This window comes from Penicillium cataractarum, assembly GCF_028827025.1.
Source record: "Penicillium cataractarum strain IBT 29864 chromosome Unknown utg000010l, whole genome shotgun sequence".
NCBI classification, from domain to species: domain Eukaryota; kingdom Fungi; phylum Ascomycota; class Eurotiomycetes; order Eurotiales; family Aspergillaceae; genus Penicillium; species Penicillium cataractarum.
Window position 1 is genome coordinate 1,535,194 of NW_026622746.1, and position 25,070 is coordinate 1,560,263.

The 25,070-nt window shown below is 48.2% G+C and overlaps 8 protein-coding genes across 8 annotated transcripts; 2 read left to right on the plus strand and 6 right to left on the minus strand.

Moving 5' to 3' along the window:
- Nucleotides 1-2,124: 2,124 nt before the first annotated feature.
- Nucleotides 2,125-3,873, plus strand: N7496_012653 (MDR family MFS transporter; the record flags this gene model as incomplete). Its single annotated transcript, XM_056705566.1, has 1 exon — nt 2,125-3,873. One exon carries the CDS (start codon nt 2,125-2,127, stop codon nt 3,871-3,873), a length of 1,749 nt encoding a protein of 582 aa, XP_056549464.1.
- Nucleotides 3,874-5,244: 1,371 nt separating this feature from the next.
- Nucleotides 5,245-5,754, plus strand: N7496_012654 (uncharacterized protein; the record flags this gene model as incomplete). Its single annotated transcript, XM_056705567.1, has 3 exons — nt 5,245-5,534; nt 5,605-5,638; nt 5,689-5,754. 3 exons carry the CDS (start codon nt 5,245-5,247, stop codon nt 5,752-5,754), a joined length of 390 nt encoding a protein of 129 aa, XP_056549465.1.
- An 857-nt stretch (nt 5,755-6,611) lies between these two features.
- Nucleotides 6,612-8,591, minus strand: N7496_012655 (sulfatase family protein; the record flags this gene model as incomplete). The annotated part of the gene is made up of 5 exons (XM_056705568.1): nt 6,612-6,944; nt 7,001-7,627; nt 7,683-7,990; nt 8,049-8,210; nt 8,264-8,591. 5 exons carry the CDS (start codon nt 8,589-8,591, stop codon nt 6,612-6,614), a joined length of 1,758 nt encoding a protein of 585 aa, XP_056549466.1.
- Nucleotides 8,592-10,203: 1,612 nt separating this feature from the next.
- On the minus strand, nt 10,204-10,979 carry N7496_012656 (uncharacterized protein; the record flags this gene model as incomplete). The annotated part of the gene is made up of 4 exons (XM_056705569.1): nt 10,204-10,233; nt 10,362-10,525; nt 10,738-10,793; nt 10,891-10,979. The coding sequence occupies 4 exons, from the start codon at nt 10,977-10,979 to the stop codon at nt 10,204-10,206; spliced, it is 339 nt and encodes a 112-aa protein (XP_056549467.1).
- Nucleotides 10,980-12,434: 1,455 nt separating this feature from the next.
- N7496_012657 (ANP1/MMN9/VAN1 family protein) lies at nt 12,435-13,934 on the minus strand (the record flags this gene model as incomplete). Its single annotated transcript, XM_056705570.1, has 5 exons — nt 12,435-12,601; nt 12,667-12,882; nt 12,951-12,998; nt 13,065-13,696; nt 13,762-13,934. The coding sequence occupies 5 exons, from the start codon at nt 13,932-13,934 to the stop codon at nt 12,435-12,437; spliced, it is 1,236 nt and encodes a 411-aa protein (XP_056549468.1).
- A 1,580-nt stretch (nt 13,935-15,514) lies between these two features.
- N7496_012658 (uncharacterized protein) lies at nt 15,515-16,471 on the minus strand (the record flags this gene model as incomplete). Its single annotated transcript, XM_056705571.1, has 1 exon — nt 15,515-16,471. One exon carries the CDS (start codon nt 16,469-16,471, stop codon nt 15,515-15,517), a length of 957 nt encoding a protein of 318 aa, XP_056549469.1.
- A 1,986-nt stretch (nt 16,472-18,457) lies between these two features.
- N7496_012659 (putative HLH DNA binding domain protein) lies at nt 18,458-19,698 on the minus strand (the record flags this gene model as incomplete). The annotated part of the gene is made up of 2 exons (XM_056705572.1): nt 18,458-19,589; nt 19,643-19,698. 2 exons carry the CDS (start codon nt 19,696-19,698, stop codon nt 18,458-18,460), a joined length of 1,188 nt encoding a protein of 395 aa, XP_056549470.1.
- A 602-nt stretch (nt 19,699-20,300) lies between these two features.
- N7496_012660 (uncharacterized protein) lies at nt 20,301-20,495 on the minus strand (the record flags this gene model as incomplete). Its single annotated transcript, XM_056705573.1, has 1 exon — nt 20,301-20,495. One exon carries the CDS (start codon nt 20,493-20,495, stop codon nt 20,301-20,303), a length of 195 nt encoding a protein of 64 aa, XP_056549471.1.
- Between the last annotated feature and the right edge of the window lie 4,575 nt (nt 20,496-25,070).

The window sequence follows — 25,070 nt, forward strand, 5'->3', positions numbered from 1 at the left end:
TACCGCGGCAGACCGACCTGCGTTGACAGCCCATTTACTTCTATACGTCTGTTTGCCAATGCCGGCCCACGAGATGTTCGAAAGGTCTGATCAAGGATTCGCGCCAGTTACCAACTATGGACGCCCAGAGATGCGTACACATTTCTGTGACGCTGAGGACTATTACCGAATTCAATACGGTATTCTCAAGTACCATCGCGACTTCTTTATTGATGTTTTTTGCGCTGAGTATGGTCTCCGGGCCACTGTCCAAAAGTTAGAGACGACACGGAAGAATATTCACGCTCTACAGGACGTGGCAAATATCGAGGAGAAAAAGGGTCAGCTTAGCGACTTGGATACAAAGTTAGAGAAGCTTCGGCGACAGTGCAGAATACAAGAATTGGATCTCTACGAAAAGGAGCTGATGATCCCTGCCCGGCCATTAAAAGAGAAATATGATTCTTTGAGGCAATGCAGGACATGGTACATGCGAAAAGAACTCATCGAAGACTGTGTATCTCGTGGGGGCTGCTGTAGTCGAGGATGTGGATGTTGTGGCCGACGTCATCTGGATTCAGAGCGAAAGAAAGGCATTGGGCACTGCACCGAGGAATGCTCCTGCTGTTCAATCTACCGAGAAGTGGAACTTTTGTCCAAGGAGAAAGACCAAATTCCGCGCCTTCGTCGTCTTCTTCAGAGTAAGAATCCGGCATTTTTATTAAAGATAGCCGACGCTTATTTCTTGGGACCTGCTTTGGCAGATTCGAGGTTAGTAAAATATAGGCCTATGAAGTCCCGATCATAATTTGAATTAACATGTTGAGTCAACATCTAGATCAACAAGCTCCGAGTCAATAAGCTCCAATTCGACAAGTTCCAATTCAGAAATCTGCCATTCAGGCATCTGCAATTCAGAAAGCTCCCGCTCAGAAAGCCCCGGCTCAGAAAATTCCAAGTCAATAAGCTCCGATTCGACAGACGCTGACACTGCAAGCTCTGGATCGGCGAACTACTCGACCTTGAACCCTTAATCGGGGTGGGATAGACTACGTGAGTAGGCTATTTTGCTATAATAACAAGAACTCCCGAGAAGGATTGCTAGAATATAAGTAGCTAGAAAAGATATAGCTATTTAATAATAGCGTTGAATTAAATCTACTTTATCCCCATACCATATTCAAAGTAAGTAGACAAGTTTATAAAGCCCAGTACTCGACAGACCACTCTACATGATCTTACACATAAAAGGACCGAATTCTAATAGATAATATTCTAGCTTTTAGAAAAAAACGCTTACGGAATCACTTAGAAGCCTATATGAGCATAGCGCTAAACATTAGGATCAGAAGTTAGACAATTTTATGTTCTATAACTATAACGATGGTAAGGTTATAGTTATTGATCTTAAGGAAGTATCTTTTCCCGATTAAATTAGAGACTAGGAAACTAACGTTAATCTAGGCGGCGTAGGATCTTTGATGGATGACTTCAAATATATTAGGGATCGAAATCGTGAGTTGTCCCCTGTTGGCTTTTGGATAACCAAGTTTTATAATGGGGTTTCGGTAGAAATATCTGAAGCAATAAGTTCCTCGTAAGTGACGTAATGATTTAGTTACTCTAGAGTAAGGAGCTGACTCAATTTCTAGCCGATTTCCCCTCGCCAGTTACCCTGAGTGCGTCTATAACCATGTAGGTGATGGATGTATATTTTGTATGCAGATCATATATAAAAGGTGTATCTAACTAGGCGACGGCCGTGGGCCTCAAATGTGGTTGTTTGTAAAAAGAGGCTAAGAATCATAGCCACACTCATCGGACCACAAATAAGAGCCACCGCTTCTAATATTTTCATTTTTCAACCCTGCCATACACCGTCATAATTAACCTACTAGCCTCATCATGAGTGACCATGACTCACGTCTTGGCATCAGCCATCGGGTCCACTTTGCAGATCCACTGGGCTTCGGCTCAGCCCGAGCACCAATCCAACGAGGCTGGATCGAGAGGACCTCGAAAATATTGAATACATTCTCGACAGGGAGGTGTTTCTATTTAAGATGTCGATTAGTCCATCGAAAATGTCTTTATTCTCCTCATTCCAAACCAAAACGTTTCGTTCAGTGGAGTATCACTCCCACGATGGCTCTCAGGGACCTCCTTTCTTGCAACCAACCACCACCCAGCGGGGAAAGCTCGGACTCCGATTTCGACCGCAATGCCATTGAGAATCTTGATGACAAGACTGTCGACACTCACTCAGTACCAGACTCCAATGGATATGATAATGAGCCTCAGTACCCCAACAAACTAAACCTCTTCTTCATAATCCTAAGTCTGAACATGGCCCTCTTCCTTGTGGGTCTCGACAATACCATCATCTCAAGCGCCATCCCCAAAATCACAGACGAATTCCATGCCCTCAGCGACGTGGGATGGTATGCCAGTGCCTATATGCTCACAACATGCTCGTTCCAATTGATGTGGGGCAAGCTTTTCACCTTCTACATTGTCAAGTGGACCTGGTTGGTGGCAATGTTCATCTTTGAGGTCGGTTCGCTGATTTGCGCCGTTGCTCCTTCGTCGACGGTTCTTGTTATCGGCCGTGCTATTGCAGGAGTTGGAACTGGTGGCGTCAGTAATGGTTGCTTTTTGCTGGTTGCTTACTCGGCACCACCTCGTCAGCGACCAACCTTGATTGGAATGATGGGTGCTATGTACGGTCTTGCTGCCATTGCTGGACCGCTTCTTGGCGGTGTTTTCACTAGCAGCGCGAAGTTGACCTGGAGATTTTGCTTCTATATCAATCTCCCGTTGGGGTTTGTCTGTGCGCTCATTGTCGTTTTCTTCATGTCTTCGTTCTCTGGGGGCAAGACTAGTAAGGTCGGTTTAAAAGAGCAGGTGAAGCAAATGGACATCCCTGGGACGCTCATCCTTCTACCCGCAATTATCTGCCTCCTCCTCGCTCTACAGTGGGGTGGAACCAAATACCCCTGGGACAATGGACGCATAATTGCGCTCTTGGTGCTTGCCGTTGTGCTGCTGTCTGTGTTCGTCTTTGTCGAGTATCGTAGCGGAGAACGTGCAACACTCCCCTTCCGTGTACTGAAGAACCGCAATATCTGGGGATCCTCGATCTTTGGCTCTTCCGTTGTTGCCAGCTTCTTCACCATGCTATACTATGTATGTTTCTGTCTACTTCTCGTTTACGTTCCTCGAGGTCTAACGTTCCTTCTTCAGATTCCCATCTGGTTTCAAGCCATCAAGGGCGCCACCCCAATCAAGTCCGGAGTCATGACTCTCCCACTTGTCGTGAGCTATGTTATCTTCTCCTTCGGAACCGGAAGCCTTACTTCAGTGCTTGGTTACTACGTACAATGGGCCTACCTGACCGTTATCCTCGCGGCAGTCGGTACAGGTCTTCTCACTACACTCAAAGTCGATTCCAGTCACGCCGAGTGGATTGGATACCAGGTTCTCTTCGGTGCAGGCATTGGCTGCGGTATGCAGACTGCCTTTTCTGCCCCTCAAACTGCCTTGCCTCTTGAGGATATACCCGTCGGGACTGCCATTGTAATGTTCGTGGAGAACCTTACGAGTGCGATTATGGTTTCCGTGGCACAAAATGTCTTTACCAATCAGTTGAAGACTAATTTGGGCGAGTATGCGACTGCTGTTGATTACGGTGCTATTGTGTCTGCTGGTGCTACAGAGCTCCAAACACAGGTGCCAGAGAAGCTTTATCAGGCGGTTCTCTTTGCCTACAACAAGGCCTTGGATCAAACTTTTTATGTTGGTGTTGCTTTGGCTTGTTTGGGGATTATAGGTGTTCTCAGTCTGGAGTGGATCTCTGTCAAGGGAAAGAAGGCAACAGGTTCAAACGATGCATAGAAAAGATAGAATTTTTGTAATATGATCTGGGTCACAACGATCCCCCTTTTTTCAAGGACAATCTCCTCTGTTGTTTTCTCACCCTCGATAGGAAACTGGATCTCTCGCCGATCACCGGATAACCCGGTTGATGCTCCAGCCGAAGATATGGTCGCATATATCAACGCGCAGGCGAGGAAACCGAAGACCAGAAGATAAATCCACATCTTGTGGAGACTCGCCGCGAGAAAGTTTAGTGAGGTAGAAAGGATACAAAGACAATGTCGTTGGATTCTTGGGTCTTGCAGTGGGCTGGTCAATTTAACGTCATTTTATCTGAACCCGTGGCCGAGACCACTCGTTATGAGGTAGAGACTCTTTAAAATTCGTGGAAAGGTTCTACTTCTTCATGTAATTTATAGCCATGTGGAAATGCCCCTCTTTGATTACCTTTCCAGGAAACTTTGGCCACTACTCTGTATACTTTGAAGGTGGCTGCCTAAGGAATATACCTAGAGCTTCACTACTTGTCCACCTCAACCCTGCAAGTTCAAAGTAGCTGCCAAGGGGCCCGCCCGAGTTATCTTTCAATATTTATCAGCGACTCGAATAGCCTTAGTAAATTAGGCTATAAAAGCCCGAATGAAAACCCCCGATTGAACCCTCCAGTTGGCCAGCGATGGATGGATGTCGCTCCCCGATGCTTTTGCGATGGATGATTCGCTGACCGACCGACCGTCCTGCCTTTCGGTCCAATAAAAGTTGAGACTAAGAACTCCGTAATGCCCCCCCCCCCCCCCCCCCAAGTCAGACTGTCAGCCTCATTATTCTCCCATGAGCATACGCTTCTCCTGAGGCTTTGTTGGGCACTGATGTTCCCCTGCCTAGGCCGTACTCGGCCGCTCAGGAGAGTCGTCTCCGGTATGTCATTGGACTGCCGTTGAGGCGCAGCAATATTTTGCATCTCCACCCGCGAACCTGCGGTGGCAAGCCTCAAATAATTAGGGTACGTCAAGGGACTCAAAACACAGCGGATAGAATCTCATATGGAGAAGTATGCTGTATGTATCTCCCGCGTGGAAGCTGCCGTTGATCTGCTGGATGTGCTAAGCTTTATCTCAGATAATATTCTTGGCATCTTATACTTCGCCCCCCCCGGCTTCTTTGCACCCCCTTTCGATTTCCTCCTTTCGATTTCCTGTTATAAAAAACCTCGGCTCCCCGACTTATGTTCAAAAGATGTCTTCAGAATCAACCGGGATTGCTTTCACAGAACCGAGTCGCTGGGTTTTGATTATCTTTCTACGATCTACACTTTGATCAAATTCAAGACCTGCATATCAACATATCTATCGAAACCCGCATTTTCCCCACCGTCATTCCAACATAACCATGAACGTCGACCTGAACCCTAATGTGACATCCTCCAACTCCTTGATGGGGATTACCCCCCCTCCCCTCCTATTTCACCCAATCGCCTTCCCATCCAATGTGAATGGCTATCAAGGCTCGAGTGTCACTGCAGAGCATATCCGAAGCTCTGCTCACCCATCGCAAGGAAATCCATCACAAGCCTCTGCCTTCGAGAATACTCTAGAAAATGGGTTCCCAAGTGGACTGCCCCGCGGTCATGTCTGTCCCGCTAACCAGGCGCACCGAGAGAGTCAAGAAGTGCAGCTGAGGTTCGTATTCATAGGTCTTAACCCTGTTATGTGTATCACTCTGCTTTGGATCTGTACTGACGCTCTACAGCAACGAAACTGATCCTCTTTACAAGTGTGGCTGGGTAGGCTGCACCAACACCGAGGGTTTCAAACGTCCTTCATGTCTTTTCAGACACGTGAAGAGCATTCACATCTGTCCGGGCTGGTTCAGGTGCCCTCACTGCGCGAGAAAGTTTAATCGGAAGGATAAACTGAAGGCCCATATCCAAACCGTTCACGTTAGCAGAAGTCACGGCGACATCAACGATTGTGACTGTTGCCAGCACTGTTGACCCTGTTGAGATCAGAAGCCAGGCATTATTTAACTCTTTGATTATCAGTGCTTTCTCTTATGCTTTCACTTCTAGGGTTGTCTTTCAATTCTACTGTTATTGCACTCTTTAGTATTCCTCTGTATAGAGTGTTTAGCGTTCATAGAATCTGAAAAGCTATATAGTACGGGCTTAACTTTGTCGACCACGCTCTTCTACACTGGGTAGTAGGTTCCATCATCTGTCTAGTCTGAGGGCGCCTTTGATCAATGAATATCACGTAAGTTCCTGTGACTTTTTGGTTTCAATCTTCACATACAGGCTTAGGGCGGAGCTATGTCAGCATCGCGGAACAAGACGGCGCAAAATGATGTAAATATTGTGAAAGAGTATGCGTAATAAGAAAGCGTTGTTTACGAAAGTAGCTAAAGGTTGTGGTAGTATATCGCTCAATAAGGTAACGATCACGTTATCTTGTAAGGGAAACTCAGGCGTCACGTCTGCTAATAAAACCGTCCAAAGGAAAGATACGATGATACTTGATGGTTTACTTACCTTCAGCATAAAGTAAGAAGAAAAAATAGGCTGGCAGCAAGGTGGACAAGTATCCTCTATCCGGGGCTATGTATTCAACCCACTACCTCCGGTAAGTTATCTACAATAACTATTTATCAGATAACAGGAAGTCGGTCATGCTTGCTTGACTCCTAATCTCTTCCACTCAATATTTAGTGGGCAAGGCATACCTTCCCAATACCCATATTAACTCCCTCATCAGCGCTCTCTACGCCCAGTAACTCCAATCCCCATTCTGTCGATACGCATACCCCTCCTGCGGCCCCTCAGACTCCGGGAAGTATCCCAACTCACAAGCTGAGAAACTAATATCGGGCTGCGCAGCATAGAAAGCGTCATACTTGGGATTCAGTGCTTCGGAAAGACTAGTGACCTTCTTATCCGGATGAAGCACCTGCCAGGGAAGCGTGCATTCGGAGCTTTTGCAGCTCTTAAGCACCAACAAGAGAGCATCTAGCCGGGAGATGACCTGCTTGATATCCCGTCCAAGTAGCTTGCTCTTTGACTTGGTGAAAAGATTTCGCATTTGGTAGGGGTCATTCTGCAGCGAGTGTCAGTTGTTTGATTTCACGGGAGATATGCTTGATGATTACTGACCGTCAAATCGTAAAGTTCGTGCTCGTTAGTACACCACACCGAGTAAAACAGGTTGTACGAGTCACCAATAACCCGCATAGCCTTATAAGTGTTGTTACCATAGACAACTCCAGGCCCCGTAGGTGAAGTACGCCCGATACTACCTTCCTGAAGGTTCGTACCCCAGTATTCGACGGAGACATGCTCCCGGCGCGGGTCATCTTTGGCATCTTGCATCTCCGAACTGGTCAATGGCATCGGGAGACCGTCAAAGTCCTCTCGCAAGGGAATACCGGCCAGATCGAATAGAGTCGCAGCGATGTCTGTATGCGAGGTGACAAAGTCCACTGTCCGGCCCTTGGGCACTCGAGGACCACGGACCATCATGGGCACATTGATGTCTTCTTCGTATGGACATCCCTTGCCGGGGACCATGCGATGCTGTCCGACGTGATATCCGTTGTCGGAGGTGTAGAAGATATAGGTATTGTCCAGTAGCCCGTAATGCTCGAGTTTCGTCACTACGCCCTCTACCAGCTCGTCGACTGCTTGGAGGGACTGGAGTCGCCTGCGGTAATACTCGTCCAGGTAGGTGACTTCGCTAGAATTTAACTGGGGCAGATCCAAGACCCAGCTGGCTCCGCTCGGCTGGAGGATACAGAGTCAGCATTTAACTCGTTTAAAGTCGCAGGTGCACACATACCGTATCTGGATTAAAGTTTTCGCCTCGAGGAACCTTTGCATTGGGGAATTTATTTGCGTGTCGCGCGGCAGGGACCGGGTCGGTGAATGCTGGAATAGACGAGCCCTCGACTGCAGCCGTCTGCGCATGCGGCGCGATAGGAGCGATCCCGATGAAGAATGGCTTATCAGATCCCTGTGCTTTCTCAATGAAGTTCAGGGCGTAATTAGAGATTAAGTCGGTTGAGTATCCGTCCGACACTACGGGGGCATCGTGGTTGCTCTGGAAGGTGGAGTTCCAGTAGCTGTATGTAGACGGGTCCATCAAAACTGCAAGCTAGGGTCAATCGCAGGCCCCTTATTCCTCAAAAGGGTAGACAAAACATACAGTCTGTCCCATTCCAGCCCTTGGGGTATGGATTGTTATAGTTGGAAGTAGAGTGCGAATTCAGGAATTTGCCGGTATAATAGGTGTTGTAACCCGCATCCTGAAGCCAGATGGGCAAGTAGTTGTCGTTATGGCCTTCTGACACAAATTTCGGATATCCACCTTGTAAAAGTTAGCCTTTTTAGTCGACAAGAGGAAAGGACTGTGTGCCATACCATAGGGAGGAGTTACATCGGTGACATTGGTGTTGTGTGCCAGCTTGCCTGTCATCAAACTGACTCTTGACGGACAGCAAACAGCAATGGTACAAAAATGTCGCTCAAAGACTGTGCCTTCATCTCCAATCAGTCGCTGCAGATTTGGCATATAATCAAGCGAGTTTAGATGCAGGTCCTGATCATCCGTCAAGATGAAGACAAAATTGGGCCGCTTGGACTCCTGACTGTGTCCGGGGGCATGGGCTGCTCCCTGAGCGCCTGAAGCGCCGGCATTGGCCAGAAATAGACCGAGAGTCAGAAAGAGCGATGCTATTGAGCGTGGCATTCTGTATGGTAGAAACGACGGCCATAAAATCTATCAGGCTGGGGTCAAGCTTTTATCTCTACGATCCAGTCTCCCCGGAAAACCCATCCTTCGTTAACCTTTTCCCCTCAGCCATAGACCTAACTTCATTTAGCCACAGTTCTTTTACAAGTCCCGAGGGGCCCTCGGGATGTCCGAGTACATGCGGAGCTTCCCTCTCGGGTATACCGTGTAGCTTCACCACGTTTGTCGAGCGGCTAAAATGCGCTCGAGCCCGTGAGGACCCTCGCGTGGGCGCTAGAACTGTCTACGTTTATAATAATCTTTATAAATCGGGTTCTCACTGATTACTGTGGGCTTGATGATCTCCGAGCTCGGACTGGAGTCTGTAATAGATTAATCTATACCATGTCTGGCTGGGGCACGCGTTCATCTGCCAAGATCGAGGAAATGGTTTTGGCTCAGATATTTCCGAGTCATTTAATCAAGTCCTATGTAGAAATTCGCTCCATATACGCTTGGAAACGTATGGACTTCACATCGCTAGTGAGTCTGCACCCCAGCGCACATCTCTCTTGCAGGTTAATTACACAACTCGAGGCCGTTGAACTTGAACTAGACCTCCGCTGGACAAATAACAATTTATCACCAATGAATTAATCTAAAATCCAGAATCTAGAGCTCCTAAAAACCCCATTCCTAGTGGACCCTTACCCCTTAGCGTTAGCGATGATATTAACTTCATTTACCCCACCCCCACAAATTGATACCCCATAGAGAAGCTCGCTTAGAGGAAGCGGATGTTCCGAGGATTTTCGGAATGTGGAGGGAACATCGGACGTCGATCCTAGTTGTAGTATTTAAGTAGATATCTTCACCACCGAGACTATAATTCTATTTTTTTCAGCTTTGTACTACTTCACCAATTGGTTAATATGTCACTGGTTTCGAAGAAATTGCCTATGTGTCAGAAATGCCCAGAGATACTCATTCATCGAACTCGGTGATTTCATGACAAACTACCTAGGGCTGACAGGCTAAATATCCAGCTCGTCAAGGATCAATGCTGTAGGCGCCACTCAAAATTACTATGTATTCCCATCGCGGACGGCTCTCAAGGCCAAATTTGGAGAGAGTGGTGCACACTATAGATACCCCCTAACGCCCGTCCGAGCTCATCAACCATAATTCAATACAGAAACCCGCACAAGGTGTTCTAGAATCAGTGCCGATGCTCCTTATCTCAAAGTTTCTCAGTCTCCGTTCTTAACAGATATAACATCTGCTATGTAGACCTACACTGGGACCTCTTTCCGGCCGTATACCCGCGACCATTGTCTTCGGAATCATTGCAGAATTGCCCAATTGAACTCGACATCAACAGTACTTTATTAGCAATCTCCCAAGATACGCTAAGCCCCTACAATATCTTCAGTCTAATACAAAACCCTCACTCAATCTTCATCAATGGACATCCATGCATATCATGCTTACTCTAATTCGATCTACCGACGCTAACCGATGATCCGCCCCCACGTCTCTACACCCCTCCCTCCCCTCCCCGCAGGGTCATCATACAATGAAGTCTTAAAATGCAGCGCAATGCAACCAAAAATCTCCAATTCAATCTATCCTACAGCTCTTTGCGCACAGCAGACTTGAACTAAACCCGAGAAACAAGCAATTAGTAACCGCTCAGTAAACAGGAACCCGCACCCGTATATCCGGCTGTGCCTGGACACCCCATTTTTTTCTAGGGATTCATCAAAGATGAAGTAGCGCGTAACGTACCGGGATAATCTGGGCATTAGCCAAATCCCACACACCGGAGTGAGCGTAGATATCGTTTTCCAGGATAGCGCGCACTTCGGCTTCGTTCTCGGCGAGGGCGAGCATCATGCTTCCCTTAAAGGCGGGGATTTCGCCTTCGGCGGGGTGGGATTCGAGCATTGCGCCTGCAACAAGGGAGAATGGGTTAGTTAGATTATTGGTGGGGGGAGTGCTTGTTCTGGTGTTTTGGAAGGATGGATGTTTTGTGGATTGGTGTAGGGTGCTGGGTTTTTAGTGGGATGATGTGTTTCACAAGAATTGGGACTCGGAAAGTAGAAGGGGATAAGAATAGGAATTGTGATAGTAGCAGTGATAGCAAACACGAGAAGAAACGTACCACCGGCAACGATAGTCCCCGCCGCAACGAGGGGCTTAACACCTTCAAGGTGGGAGCTAGTAAACAGCATCAGCCAACATCCTAACCAGAATACGCAGTAAACCCCTCATCTGCATCCATAATGCTAACTCCAGATATAAACGATAAACTCACGGTCGAACCTCCAGACGCTTAGCCTGGGCACCGGGGAAATCCGGCAAAATGCAAAGGAACTCCTTCTTAGCGGGGGCGCCGGAAGACATAGTGCGGACGTTGAAGGTGTGAGGCTGGCGGTGGCAATTGCGTAGCGGCAGGGAAGCGTTCAAAGAGGAATAAAATCTAGGAGGAGAATTGGAGGGGGAGGTAAAGCGAGAAGGGAGAGAAAGTAGGGAGGAAGCACGATAAGACGGAATTATTCTGGACGGGGCGCGGAGGAAGTATTGCCGAGTGTGGGGGGTGGAAAGGGGAGAAGCGGGGAGGGAGGAGAGTTTGAGGGGCATTTTATGAGTTTAGAGAGTGGGCTGACGTGTGTAAGTACTCGGTAGTAGTGAGTAGTAGAACTGTATGATGTGAGAAGTGGGTTTGAGAAAGAGGATTGGAAATAGGCCAATGGGGGGTGGAAGGGAGGAAGGAGAGCCTGAGGTTTGACTGTCAGCTCGGATCTTTGACTCGGGCTGATGCCGAGATATGTGTGGGGTTATCACATCAGTAGAGTACGACGGAAAAATTACATCTCGTGAAAAAGTCAATGATGAGCGGTTTATTATGTACATGAAACTATGTGAGTCCGTCCCAGGAGTATCCGATAGTACCTCCGTCCGGTTCTGCATACCCCAGACTCAGAGTACTAGGCCATATCCTCTAGGTCTAAAGAAACTATATCATGCCACCGATCCCTCCACACTCATCGTCCAAAGGGCTGGCTAAGACACGCCGATTCAACAAGCATAGAGAGAAAAGAAAGAGGGACCAGCAATTGGACAGATCCCATGTTAGACTCGAGGCAGGATTGAAGAAAAAAAAAACGAAAAGAAAACGAAATGATTGAAAACAAATGACATGACAATGATAGTAACGGTCCGGTTCTCGATCCCCAGAGGAATGTTTGCAAGAAGAAAATATGACGATGATATGGGGAATCCACTCAGATCAACTCAAGCCAGTCCTGGTCTATGGACCCAGCAATACCTGAAGCATGGTCAAGATCCAAAACACAAGACACTGGCTAGAGAAACACTGGCAACCCCCCGGGTAACAACAACAAATTCAGTATATCAAAAAAAGGAAGGTCTGGAGAACCGGCCAACTCTATAGACCCTGCAATCCTGCCAAACAACATTTTCCCCCGTAGCGCCAAGGTAAAACAAAGACACACAACACATACACACACTCCCTAGAACGCGACAACGAAGATAGGGTGGATTATGGGAAATCATTAGGCTTCCGTCGCGCGAAAACATCCCCTCCGAGAGTAGATGGAGAAAAAACAGAGCTGGGTGGTGTTACAGTCACGGTTGGAAAGACCACCGTGTCTGTAGGACATGACGACCGAGTATATACCAGAACCTATCGTGTGGCTCCGGTCGGGTCGATGAGGATAGAGGGAAAAGCGGAGGGGATGATTGGGGAGAACGGATCGAAGGGAGCAAAGATCAACTTTGGACCCCGCGGAGCGATGTGGCTCACTGGTTTATGTGAGATGCAAATTGTTTTTTCGTTTAATAAGCCTTGCGATCTCCCAGGTTGCCGGGCTTCTCGTCTGTGTCAATGTGCCAGACCACGTAGTTGGGCAGACCAACGACCTGGTAGCCAGCACGCTTCGCCATCTTGGCGAAGCCCTCGGTTTCGGCCTGGTTCTCGAAGGAGTATGCGGGGAAGTTGATACCTAAAAACACCATAGTGGTTAGAACCGAACCAAAAAAAAAATTCCGATGAGCAGTCATCACGTACCGGAACGGTGAACGTCAGCCTTGACGAGGATGTTGACACCACCAATGCCGTCAAGCTCAACCTCCTCGTCCTTGTTCTTTCGCCAGTCACCCATGCTGACCAGGTAGGTACGGCCAGTGTCGTACTCCTTGTAGCCTTCAGCCAAGATGGTATCGGGGTCCAGGGTCTCGCGCAGGCGGCGGGCCTTGTCAGATTCGATCCAGGAGTTGTAGTCGACTAGAAGAGATGAAATGGTTAGTAAAATGCACACCGCGACTAGACACTTCTAGAGAGAGGAAACATACAGCGACCTTCAACGTCACGACCGTCGCGGTAGCGGTGGAACCAAATGTCTGTCAAATACTCGTTAGCGTAATCCACTCATGCGTAAAACACCTCTTCGGCTGGAATCAACATACTGGGCACGAGAATATCCTTATCGTGGGCCATAAAGTCCTCCAGAATGCGCTCGGGGCAGTCAGTAATGTCCACGTCACGCCAGTAGACCCAAGAGTGATCGGGCTTGAGCGCCGAGTAAAGCAGGTAGTTACGGGCACGACCGATGGCCTTGCGACGAGGACCCTGAGCAGCAAAGGAGTGTCGCTCCTCGACGCTCATCTCCGTCTCGGCACCAAAGTCCTTCTTGACCACGGTGGCGCTGCGGAAACGGATTTTTTCATCGGCGTGATTTTGGATGCGATCGAGCTCGGAGGCCAGGTTCGCCAGGGTATCATCCTTGGAGTCACCAACGAGGAAGGCCAGATCAATCAGGTCGTGGGGATAGGTCAACTTGTACAGGAGGTCGAAATATTTCTCGAGGTAGGGGGCGGCGTCGCGCAGAGGGGTCAGGATGAGGACGCGCTCGCGGTTGAGGAAGGCCTGGGTGGTGGACTTGATAGGGTTGAGATCGACTTCGGCGATGGAGGTGCTGTTGACTTCGTAGGGTTCGTGGTGGTTGAAGAGGACGGGGGTCTGGGCGTGAGCATTCCACTCAACCATCTCGTTGAGGGACATTTCCATCGGGGATTTGGAGGAGCCGTAGCAGTAGAAACTGGATCCATCGGGAGTGGTTAGTTATAGGAAGACAGCAGGCAAGGGTGGAGGATCGCGCCATACTTTTGCATCTCAGATGCAGACCTGCTAACACCGCGCCACAGTAGGATAACTAGGCCCGTCACGGCCACGGAGACCAAAAAGCGAGTCCGCGTCAGGAGAACGAGGATGGCCCTCCATGGGGGCAACCCAGCCCTGGCGGACTTCCAATTAACTCCGCCCTTTGGCAACAGCATGATTTGGGAATGAAGTGAGGTGATTCGGAAAAAGGACGTGGTGGAGAGTTTGTTGTTGGGTGGATTCAACTTTCAGGAGCCTTGTGTAAAACGGGGATCCGGGGAGTTGAGATTCTGGGTTCACTGGAGGCACGCCCGTCGAAAGCCCCTTACCGACCGAACGAATGAGGCCTTGGAGGACGCGCGGATGGCCAGATGGGAAAATGTTGATGGGGGGGAGAGGTAGAAGGAGTGGCGGAGATAGGGAGGTTAGAGAGGAGAGAAAAGAGGAGGACGGGATCGTCGGGGGTCAGTGGAATTGGAGGCCCTGCCAAGCGGGAACGGGCTAAAATCAGCACGACGAGACAGCACACCGGTCCAGAACATGCTAATAGAAGACTAATTAGACTAGTAAGGTTTTGATTAGGAGGGCTCAATATAGTCTATATCATGACTTTAATAGAAGCCATGAACCTATTGCGGTCTATTCACATGCACTATACACAACGCTGCCCCCATACAGTATTCCGATAACACTGGAGTAGCGATCGTCACTTTTCTTGCCTTCAATCGATCCTTTTTGACATCCATAGACCCTGATACTTATTTATAGCATACCAAATTGACGGCCACCTTATATATGGAACTGTGCCAGCGATAGTGCTGTATACAACCCTAATAAGTGTTTAGTATACTTGGAATTCCTAAATACCCCTGACACTCGTAATACCACGTATCTTTCTCGATCGTCCCTTTTAATTTCGACTTGCGTGTCACTGACGCATCGCTGCGCTGCTCATTTCGGCCGGCTGTGGCGTTTTTTCTCCCACCTTTTTTCACCAACATACATCAAGCTTTTAAACTGAAAGACCTCTATAAACAGAATAATTGCCATTTAAATTACTGGTGGTGATACTGCCACTTTGTATTTATTCCATAGAACCAATCAGGCTTGCCTAATTCAAAGTTCATCACACTGAACACAGACATCCGGCAGAGGTATAAGTACCCTGGTCAGATCGACTATGGTCTCCCCATATTAACCCTAGTTAATTATACCGATGTTCTTGCTCTTTATTAAAACTTTAAATCGCTATATATATATGCCAAGAAATCCATTCTTATAGATATCATTTTCTTCTGCTAGATATAGATGGCCCTATTAAGTATACGATCATTCAGCCGGTACTCAACGTCCTGTAGATGACAATACTAGTTTATGAATGGCTTAATATCAACTCCTTTGTTATAAATCACTAGAATGGAGTTTATTGGAGAATACTAACCAAGATAGACAAGCAAACATAATACAGACCGATAGGGATATCCTACTTTGTAACTAAATTGTGGAAGTTTCCACTTGCTCGTATTTCTTTGCATAGCTCATAGAAGACATCATAATCGTACACTTCATGATAATACCTAAGATTGAGATCCAACCCTAGGAATAAGACACTGACAAAAAGAGAGATACTATCCGCATCTCTCAACTCAAACACCGACAAATCCGCTCCACCTCGCTAATCACACATGAAACGCAAAAACGCCAAAACCGATCGCTAAGTCACCGCAGAATCATTCACAAACCCACAACCCACAACTCACTCCGCCAGGAAGATGGCCCGCATGAGCTCGTACGCCCCCGAGGCACCAGACAACGGAAGCACACCGTACCACGAGTACGTCATGGCCTCCTCCATGATCGTACCAAACGCTTCCTCCATCCTCCCCAACTCCCCGTCATCCGAACCAATCACCAGCTCGAAAGCAGCCTGGGTGGTCGGATGAACGACACGCAGCCAGAGGTCCCTCCCGGTGAGATCGGACAAGGTGATCCCACCGAGCCCCTGGCTGAGGGCGTCAACGAACCGGACAAACTGCAGTCCGGCACCGTCAACCCAGGCCGTGTGCAGGAGGTTTGCTGTCTGTCCTGCAGGGTTGGAGAGGAGGTTGCTGAGGTTGAACTCAGCGTGTGGAAGCGCCGGGTCGGTGTTGACTTCCCGGAGGTAGAACTGCAGATCTGGGATCCAGTTTCTCTCCTGGTTGTCTGGGCCGGCGGGGGGTTGGACATTTGCTGCTGCCCCTGCTGCTGCCGCGGTAGTGGTTGTGTCAGTAGCAGCAGGGGTAGCACCAGGGTTGGCAGCCTGGGTCGTAGCTTGAGCAAGTGCAAGTGCCCAGTCGAAGTCGAAGTCGGAGTCGGAGTCGTCTTGTGGGGGAGGCGTAGGATGGTTCTTGTTGTAATCAACCCAGGACTTCTTAACCAGTTGAGCAAGTTTGTACAGCGCGTGGAGACACTCATCCGATTTGCTGGCGTAGGCAGTCCGAATAGAAGGACAAAGTTTACCATCCGGGGCAGTGATATCTCCGATCAATGCGGCTTTGAAGTCGTCTCGATTCTTGGCAGGGTTGAAAGACTGGATATCCAACTCGATCATGAGTTCGTTCAGAAACTCGCGAGTGTGGGCTTGATCTTCTGGACTGTTCGAGATGCCAAGCGTGTTGTACATCTGCTGGCGGGTCATGGCCGGCGGCGGGGCAGTCTTAGCCTTGCGGGGCATCTTGTCGACGTTCCGCGAGCACTCGCCTGATTGGGCGGAAATCGAAGATGCGGTCGAAGATGGAAGTGCGCGGCGGCGGTTGAAGAGCGTGGCGGTGGTAGTAATGTGAAGTTTCAGACGAGGACGGTGATGAGGATAGAAGATTTAGACGATGATGATGAGGTTATTGATGCAAGACGACGATATTGATAGAACAGGATGAGGATGATAGAGACGGTGACGAGAAGGCTTTGTCTGCAGAGGAGTAGAGAGGGTGAAGAAAAAAGGTAGACGCTGGGTATCGAGTGAGAGATGAAGCTGCTCGACGCGTTATAGAATCACGCTAGAGGATCGCGTCCTCGGTGTTTACGAACGCGAATAGCATCAAATCTATAGGATTAGGCAGGCACGCGATAAGACCTGTTTTGGGCTACTTGATATCTCCCTGACCGCCCGTGCCACTTGAACGACAAGATATTATGTCGGGTTGAATAGCCTCACTAAGAACATGTAGGCGGAATCATGATTTTGATCGAGTGTATATACTCGAGGTTGAGATATTCAGTCGCATTCACACTCGTAGAGGCTAGCCCTAACTCGAACACGATCGATATACTATCTATTCGTATTTACACGCATAGAAACAAGCCCCAATCCATATACCAGGGTTCATGTACCGTCATTCATTCTAGTTATAGAGCACGAATTGAATTCATTGAGCAGATATTATCAAAGTCTATATGGTTTCTAGTGCAAAGTCATGAGTAGGCAAAACCTTCCTAATTAAGCATACAACTACAAGAGCTACGTTATATCATACATCAGTTATCATTCCAGCAATCTAAACTGAGCATGATGCGATATAAAGACACACATAAAAAGCCCACGAAGAGGCCCTATGAAGAACTTATTTACTCACTAACTATGAAGAGAAGATATCATTTAAGCCAATGTAATATACCCGTGAAACCTTATATTATCTTAAATATTACTTTTCATCTAGTTACAACGATGCCAGTTATACTAGCATATACAAAGCTAGCAAACTATCATTTAGGAGCTTGAACAAGTGAATAAAACTCATTTTATATGCCAAGTCATGCTTAATCCAATCAGTAATGATATATCACACTGACTACCTAAACATGAAACGAGTGTGTTTGTCGCACGACCCACCGGACGTGCAGGTAACACTGCATGACTTCCGGTCTGAACCCCTAGAAGACTTTCCATGGAACAGTTTACGTGGCAAGATCTAGCAACTTCGAATTACGGGAAAATCATAGCTACTAGCTCGAAACTACAAAACTACTCAGAAGCAAGATATTTCCGTTTCATCATATCCAATTGAAAGTCAACTATAGACAAGAAACCCACAAAGGAAACAAAAAAAAAGTATCAAAAGTATAGACAAAGAAGAGACATAAACCACCAGATCGTATATCCATATCGTCACAGCGCCAAGAATGAACAAAAGGAACAGAGAAAATGAGGAAATAAACGAGCCACCCATTTTTTGTGGAACAAATGAAAATATCAAAGATAAAAAAGAAGAAGGAAAATAGACGGGATCCGCACCAACGAAAAATAAATGAACACCGAGCAGGGATGGAGGGAGAAGACGTCGCGTCTTTCCCGGGTTGGAAGGTGGATGGTTGTATAGGCAAAGGGCAAATCGAAAATTCAAATAGTGTTACAATGGAGACGCTAAGGGGGAGAAGGTCACAAAGTAGTGAAGTAAAAAGCAGACATGTGAGGTGATTCGATGATTCGATGATTTGAACCAGGCATTCATATGAGCAAAGCTCATCAAGTTCAAGGCCCGCGACGCAGGGGGAAATAAAGTTGAGAGGTGGCGCACCATCAACACCGCCGTCTGCAAGGGGGGTGAAGAGTGAAGGCGCGGACGGGAGAAAGGTAAACAACGGACACGGGAGATAGAAAGTAGTCGTGGACACATCAGGATCAAGACATTCGAGCATGGATCATTGCCACCGCGTTATTGGCTTATGGTGAACCAAGCAGAGAGGGACGGCGAGAAGCCGAAAAGGCGAATGAGGAGGTTTGTGATGAAGGGAAGGCAGGGGAGGAAGGGCCGGTGATGGGTGGCGTGGAACTGAGGTACGAACTACCGAAGGACTGCGAGGTGGCGCTGGGCAGGGCGTCGTGATGCTGATATGACTGCATGGGGTTGGCGTCGGAGGCCCTGCTAGCGCCGATCTCATCGCAGAAGACACGCAAGCCGGGGAGGGCCTTCTTCTGGCGCTTGTGCTCGGGAACCTCGATCAATGAAGGGGTAGTGACTTCGGGCTTTGGGGAGCGGAACATTTGCTCGTAGGATTTGAGTTGGAACTCGAGGGCGCGGTTGCGATCAGCCAGGAGGTCGTTTTCGGCCTTGGCAGCACGCAGTTGCTGTTGTGTGGTTTGGTTTTGTTGTTGGAGGGAGGTTACTAGTTGCTGCAGCTGCATGCAGCGGACCTGGGGCTGGAGCTTTTCGGAGAGTTGGGGGGAGACTTGTTCCTGGCGGATCAGGTGGACGATGATGGCCAGCATGAAGTCGATCAGGTAGACAGCACCCTGAACGATGTGTTCCTTGGATTGCGGCAGGCTCTTGGATGGGTTCCAGCCAGCGCGCTCCAAGAAGAAGTCATGAATGCGGCTGTCCAGCTCGCGGTGGAGCTGGCTCAGGTTCTTGCGACGGTTGCCCTCGGCAATGCGGTGCTTCTCGCGCTGGTCATCCGGGTCGGGCGAGATGGTACTTCCCTTGCGTTTACGTCCGCATAGCTGCTGGAGAGGCGCCTTGCGGTTGATGTTCTGGGGTGCGATCAACGCCATGATCTCGGGCTGGGAGAGATCGGTGGGCCATTCGGAAGAAGCAGCCTTTTGAGCTGCAAAGGACTCCTGCCAGGAGCTTTCGGCAGAGTTGGCCGGCGAGGGAGGGGCGATGAGCTGGTCATTGCTCGACCAGGGAGACTTGAATTGGACCGACTCTTGAGCTCCCGGGGTGCTGGGAGCAAAGGCATCCTTGTGCTGGAAAGGATTGAAGGGACCACGGGGCAGAGGGTCCATCCGTGGGAGGGGAGGCAGGCGGCGGTCATCGCCCAGGTTGGTGTTGGTCATGGCGGTTGATTGCAAAGAACTAGATGGTGATGTTAGGATGGTTCCTTGCAGGCAGGTACAGGTGCGACTCACGGGAGCGAGCAACGTCGCGGAATGTCGTCAGTCATAGAACCCATTTCTTCATACATCGTGTATATTCGTCAAATAACAGGCGTGAGGGTGTAGATTTGTGCAGGTAGTCGGGAATTGGGTGCAATCAAGATCAAAAAAGCCACACGAGTCTATGTACGAAAACAAGCAACGGGACGAGTTCGGTTGTCCTTGACGAGGGTATTGACGAATTTTGAAGATAGGGATAGTCAATCTGGTAGTAGAGATGGATAGATGTTGCAAAAGATCGTCACGGATCAACAATGGCAATGTATATGCACGAAAACCTGGAGATAAAACAAAGAGAGGGGCGAGATGTATGAACAATGCTGAAGCTAGGATTCAAGATCCACGCGAGAGTGTGAAGGCGAAGATAATGAGACAAATCCAGGTATTCGGGATACGGGGGCTGGGATGCATGTTTATATGTCGATGACGAGAAAGGGCAAACAGGGGAAAGGGAGAGACTAGAGGCATCGAATACCTCTCGGGAGGTACTTCTGATCCAGCTCGATCCAAACGCCATGTATCAAGCCAACGATGGGCTCGGGACTCGTCTCTTCTCCGGGATGCAGGAGAGAGGAACCCATGAACGATTAGGGCCGATCATCCAATCCATCAAGCGCGCAAGACCGGGATGTCATACAGACAGATACTGTGCATGATGCATGGCGCATGGCGCATGGCGGGTTGGAAGAAGACCCACGGTCACGCCGGGGAAGCGACGTAGACCATCCGCCGGGACTGGGCCCTTGGAGACAGGGAAGGTCGATCGAGGATCACTGTAGCAAGCGTATCTGTCACATCCTGCACGGACGAACGGGGTCGTCGCCATCTTGCAGATCGACGAATGAGAGAAGCGCGATGGTGCCCGAGAGAGAGGTTCGGGAGGGGGCGAGGATCTACAGAGGCTTTGATTTGTCACCGACCAGTTGGTGTTGAGATCGTCACGGGGAAGGACTTTTGGAGGATAGTTGGCCCTTGCATCAATAGTCGAGTATGATAGTAGTATAGTCTTCCCCATGGAGGTCCTTGAATGATATTCGGTTATTTCGGAAGAAAGTTCCTAAGGTTAATCAGTAAGAAGATTCTACAGTATGGAGTAGAGACCAGTACTACTGGGATTATTCGCATCATATTATTCTACGGAGGCCACTGACCCGTGCATCAATAGCTCACCGTCAAGCCCCCTCTTGAAAATCCTCCGGTGTCCCATGTGGGGTGTGACTCTTGACAATTGTGTCGACAATTCACGGGAAGTATATTAGTAGTCTAGTGGATATTAGGTCTGGTCTGTCTGGTCTGTCTTGGTCTGTCTAGACTCGGCGATAGCTTAAAGAGGGAAAATGATCTTTTTTTTTCGCTATAGATTATTATCCACGTCGTAAGGCTTCCAGAGGCAATAATTATTTATTTTAAAAAACAAATTTCAAAAACGGTTTCGTGATATTTGACTTGCATGTTTCCAGATCAAAAAAACAAATCAATCAAAATAGAAAAGAAAACACAAAAGAACAATTCCCCAATTCCAATCTCGACACATCATGAACTATCTTGAAACACTACTCATTGCAAGATAGATGCTCCTCTTGAACGGGTTCCTGGGAGAAAATTAAAGCCCCGATCACATGCATCGATGTTCAGGAGAACCGACCGTCATAGCGAAAGGTTCATTCAGACTAAGGGGTAATCCCGTCGATCTATTCTATTACTACTCATAACAACATCATCATTGATCATTGCCTCCACTTATAATCAAATATAATAAAGCAAGGATGTCCGAAAAGTCTCATCTTGAAACTATGCGAGGAGGTCATCTGGGGAAGGAATAGCATTTAATGAATCTTAGTGAAGGAGACTACCATTTCGCTAGATTATCATCTACAAAGTTCCGGCAAATCAAATCAAATCACTTCATCAGGAGATAACTCCAATAGCTAATCGAATGCTCCATATCTCGAATTAATCTCCAAAAAAAAAATTAAATCTCCTCTCGCTCGCACCTCCACCGAACACGGGCGGATCTACAGGGACCCCCCAGCCAATGCGTAATTATGACTATATTTTTCAACGACCAAAAAACGTTAGTAAACGGGGGGAAGTACTAACTATGCTGTGCGGTGCGGTGTAACAATACTACTGTAGGGCCAGCGAATCCCCCCTCTTCCGGCAGAGCAAATGACCCCGAAGCGAGATGATCGCTCGAGGAGTACCACCGAGCTGGGACGACCCAGGACCCAGCGACCGGGATACGATGCCTGTCAGTTGTCGAATCAGATGGCAGAGAGTGATTTGGAATTCAAGTGGAAAGTGACACACGGACGTTTGGCGTTCGTTAGTTTATCGGATGTGGACGAGTCATGGAGCTGGATCGACTATGGAGTAGTACATTGTTACTGGGGGGGGCCGAGCCCTAAATAGTTGCACGTTCCATGGACCCTTTCAACGCATCGCTATGAGAGGATGGGGATTTATTGGAGACTCAATGACGGTCCTAATAACGGAATCACAGTCTCTTAGTCTTGCCTAAACATTTCTTCACCTATGATGTCTCTAGAAATTAATTAAATCCTCGCTAAAACTGGGTGGGCCCTGCGATCACAGGAGGATCGGAGCTGTCATATTTCGCCTTGCCGCCCCCCCCATCGAAGGGGCGCACTAACCAGCTCGTTCCCACGTTCTCGCTGGACCTTTTGGTGAGATTTGAAGAGTTTTTTTCAAGTTCTAATATTGACCCAGGTAGTTTTGCTAATTGCTGACCGTAATATTGCCAGCACGACGTTAATTAAAGATTGACAGATAACCAGTTGTACTGAACTATGTAGTATAACCTCACAGCTTCTCTCTACTGTACAACATGTATCTGCCTCACTTCTCCCCAATAACACTCAATAACCCATTCCCAACCCCAAATTGGTATTCTTGCATACGGCTCCTCTCCTCGAAACCCCGGTGCCTGCGCCTAAGACCAGTTTGCAGCTCGCACGCAGCCCACAACCTGCAGCACCTCTCGAGGGGAACGGAACCAAAATTTAGCAAAACTTAGAACTACCACCCACGAACCATTCACAATCTGTACCTACATCCTCACCCATAGTCCCTATGGAATAGACAAACTCATTTTTCTGCTCTTCCGGAGCCTTCCCCGGACCCATCGAGACCCCCCTCAAAAGGCCAACGATCGCCAACTGGTTATGACTTCCAGCCTACCATTTCGAGTGACGTGCAGCCAGTGCCAGTGCCCACCCCTCTCTTCTAGAGATGCATTCCGGGTAATCTGACAGGCACATCGGTGATTCTGGGAGTATTTTGAGTTCATAGATCAGAGATCAGAACTCTGGGAACCTGATCCCTGGGAAACTGGATCGGAGTCTGAGCGTAGCTACTGTAGGTTTTGGTAGACATAATTGATTTCTTTTTTTGTGCGTGGTATCTTTTTTGCATTCAAATTCCTTTTCTTTGGAATCCCGAGTCCCAGGATAGACTAGGAAACGGAGAGATATTCATCGTGCAGTGCAGTGCGTGCTTTCTTCGCTTGACAATTCCATTTTGATAGACCCTTGATAGACTAGACGAACTACCTATTTTTTTATCGTACTTTCTTACCCCCTGTTTTCCCCCTGGGTTGGAACCGTCCAATTTCAAAACTATCAACCCCTTGTACATACAGCATGCGGTCGGGATCTTGAACCCGTGCGGCTCCAGGTACAAGGAACAGCCCTGCTCGCGAGGATTTCGCCTCCACGGGCCAGGGGTATCAGCATCGCCTCCACGATTGGAAGAGTCTGCAGGCGCCAATCATTGCTCTAGTTAGGGGTCATCCTCACACCAATTGATTTCTATCTTCCTCAATAGTGGCCTGTAGTGGACTAGGATGCTGACAGTGACCCGCCTTTGACCTGTCAAGTCTCAATTGTCCGGGATGACATGGCGGGGGCAATGTCGTGTCTCACTATGGAGGGAGGGAGAATCTACTATTACTGCGTCTGGATCTAGCAAGTCTAGTCCTTCGATTCTTCATCTTCAGTCAATATCAGATCTCTTACCCTACGGAATCCACTTGCTCTTCTACTACGGTGGGTTATGCTCCACTTCACATAGAATATTACCTGTGACCTGCTTTACAAATCCCGATGTACATGTACAGAAGTTGCAAAAGTACCCGTTCATGCGTTGTATGATCCACTGCTGCGAGATCTCGCTGTACCTCCGACTGGGATCTGCCACTGTACAGTAGATACCAATGTACTTGTACTTTGAGTACCGCACGCTACAGATCTACGTGCTCCCCACTCCACGCAACTCATTTTCCGAACTCATTTTCCGATGTAAAGTGAAGCAAGTACGATGCCAAGGAGGACCCCCAGCTTAGGGCAGACTAAAATCAGTATGTGTAGCGATCTAGTCATGCAGTCAGATACCGATTCACTCTAAACGGCATTTAGATCCTTGTTTTGTTTTTTTTAGCTTGGAGATATGTCTTCTCTCGCTTTGTTTCGCGTTCTCTCGGGATCATGTAGGTACAGGAGACTACTGTACGTGTTGCTGGGATCTGGCTGGAACTGGAAATCAGATCCGCCTCCACAATCTAGTGGCAAGCATTGACGCAGACTCTGCAGACTCTGCAGACTTTGCATGCTCGTGCTAGATACATAGCATGTTGAGATGCATGGCTCCTGGTGGAAGGGATGAGCATCCTCGTTCAATGGTGATACGAGGTCAATAATCTCATCATGTAAGTGTGCTGTTATCCATGGCCGGTGGTTATCTAGACCAGAATAAACCCTAAACACCCTACTATTTCCCCCAGAATATGACGTAATACATAATGCAAATGAACAAATAACTGTAACCATGTATATTATCTATTGGTAGAGATGCAGCAAGGGCCACCGACCCCATAATTCGAGGATCATCAATAGAGTGGACCAAACTTCATGACACATACTGTCAAAGCCCTACGCAAAAGACGTCCGAAATGCCTTCCATCTCAATAAAAAGTAATCAGTGTTACACAGTGTACGCTATGCCTTAGAACGAACCGTGGTTACGTGCGGGATTATAGATACCGGGGAGGAGGAAACACGCGATTATGCTTGCCAAAAAGACTTCCCAAAAGAGGAATCCAAAATCTCAATAAATTCCCCGACTGGCCACCGCCACCAGACCTGCTGCAAGGACTACAGGGTACCATACAGATCTATTAGCGCCTGAGCCACATAGTAGAAGGTCTATTCTGGGAAGATACTATATTCGGAACTCAAATTCGCCGCATCTGACATGTCTTCGTTGCAGGGTATGTGAAGGTGGCCAACACTTACACGTCCCCCGGCAAGAACCACGAAACCAAAAGCCAGCTCAACGCCCGTGGAGTTCGCGCAGGTTCGTACTGAGAGTTTATGGGTTCCTA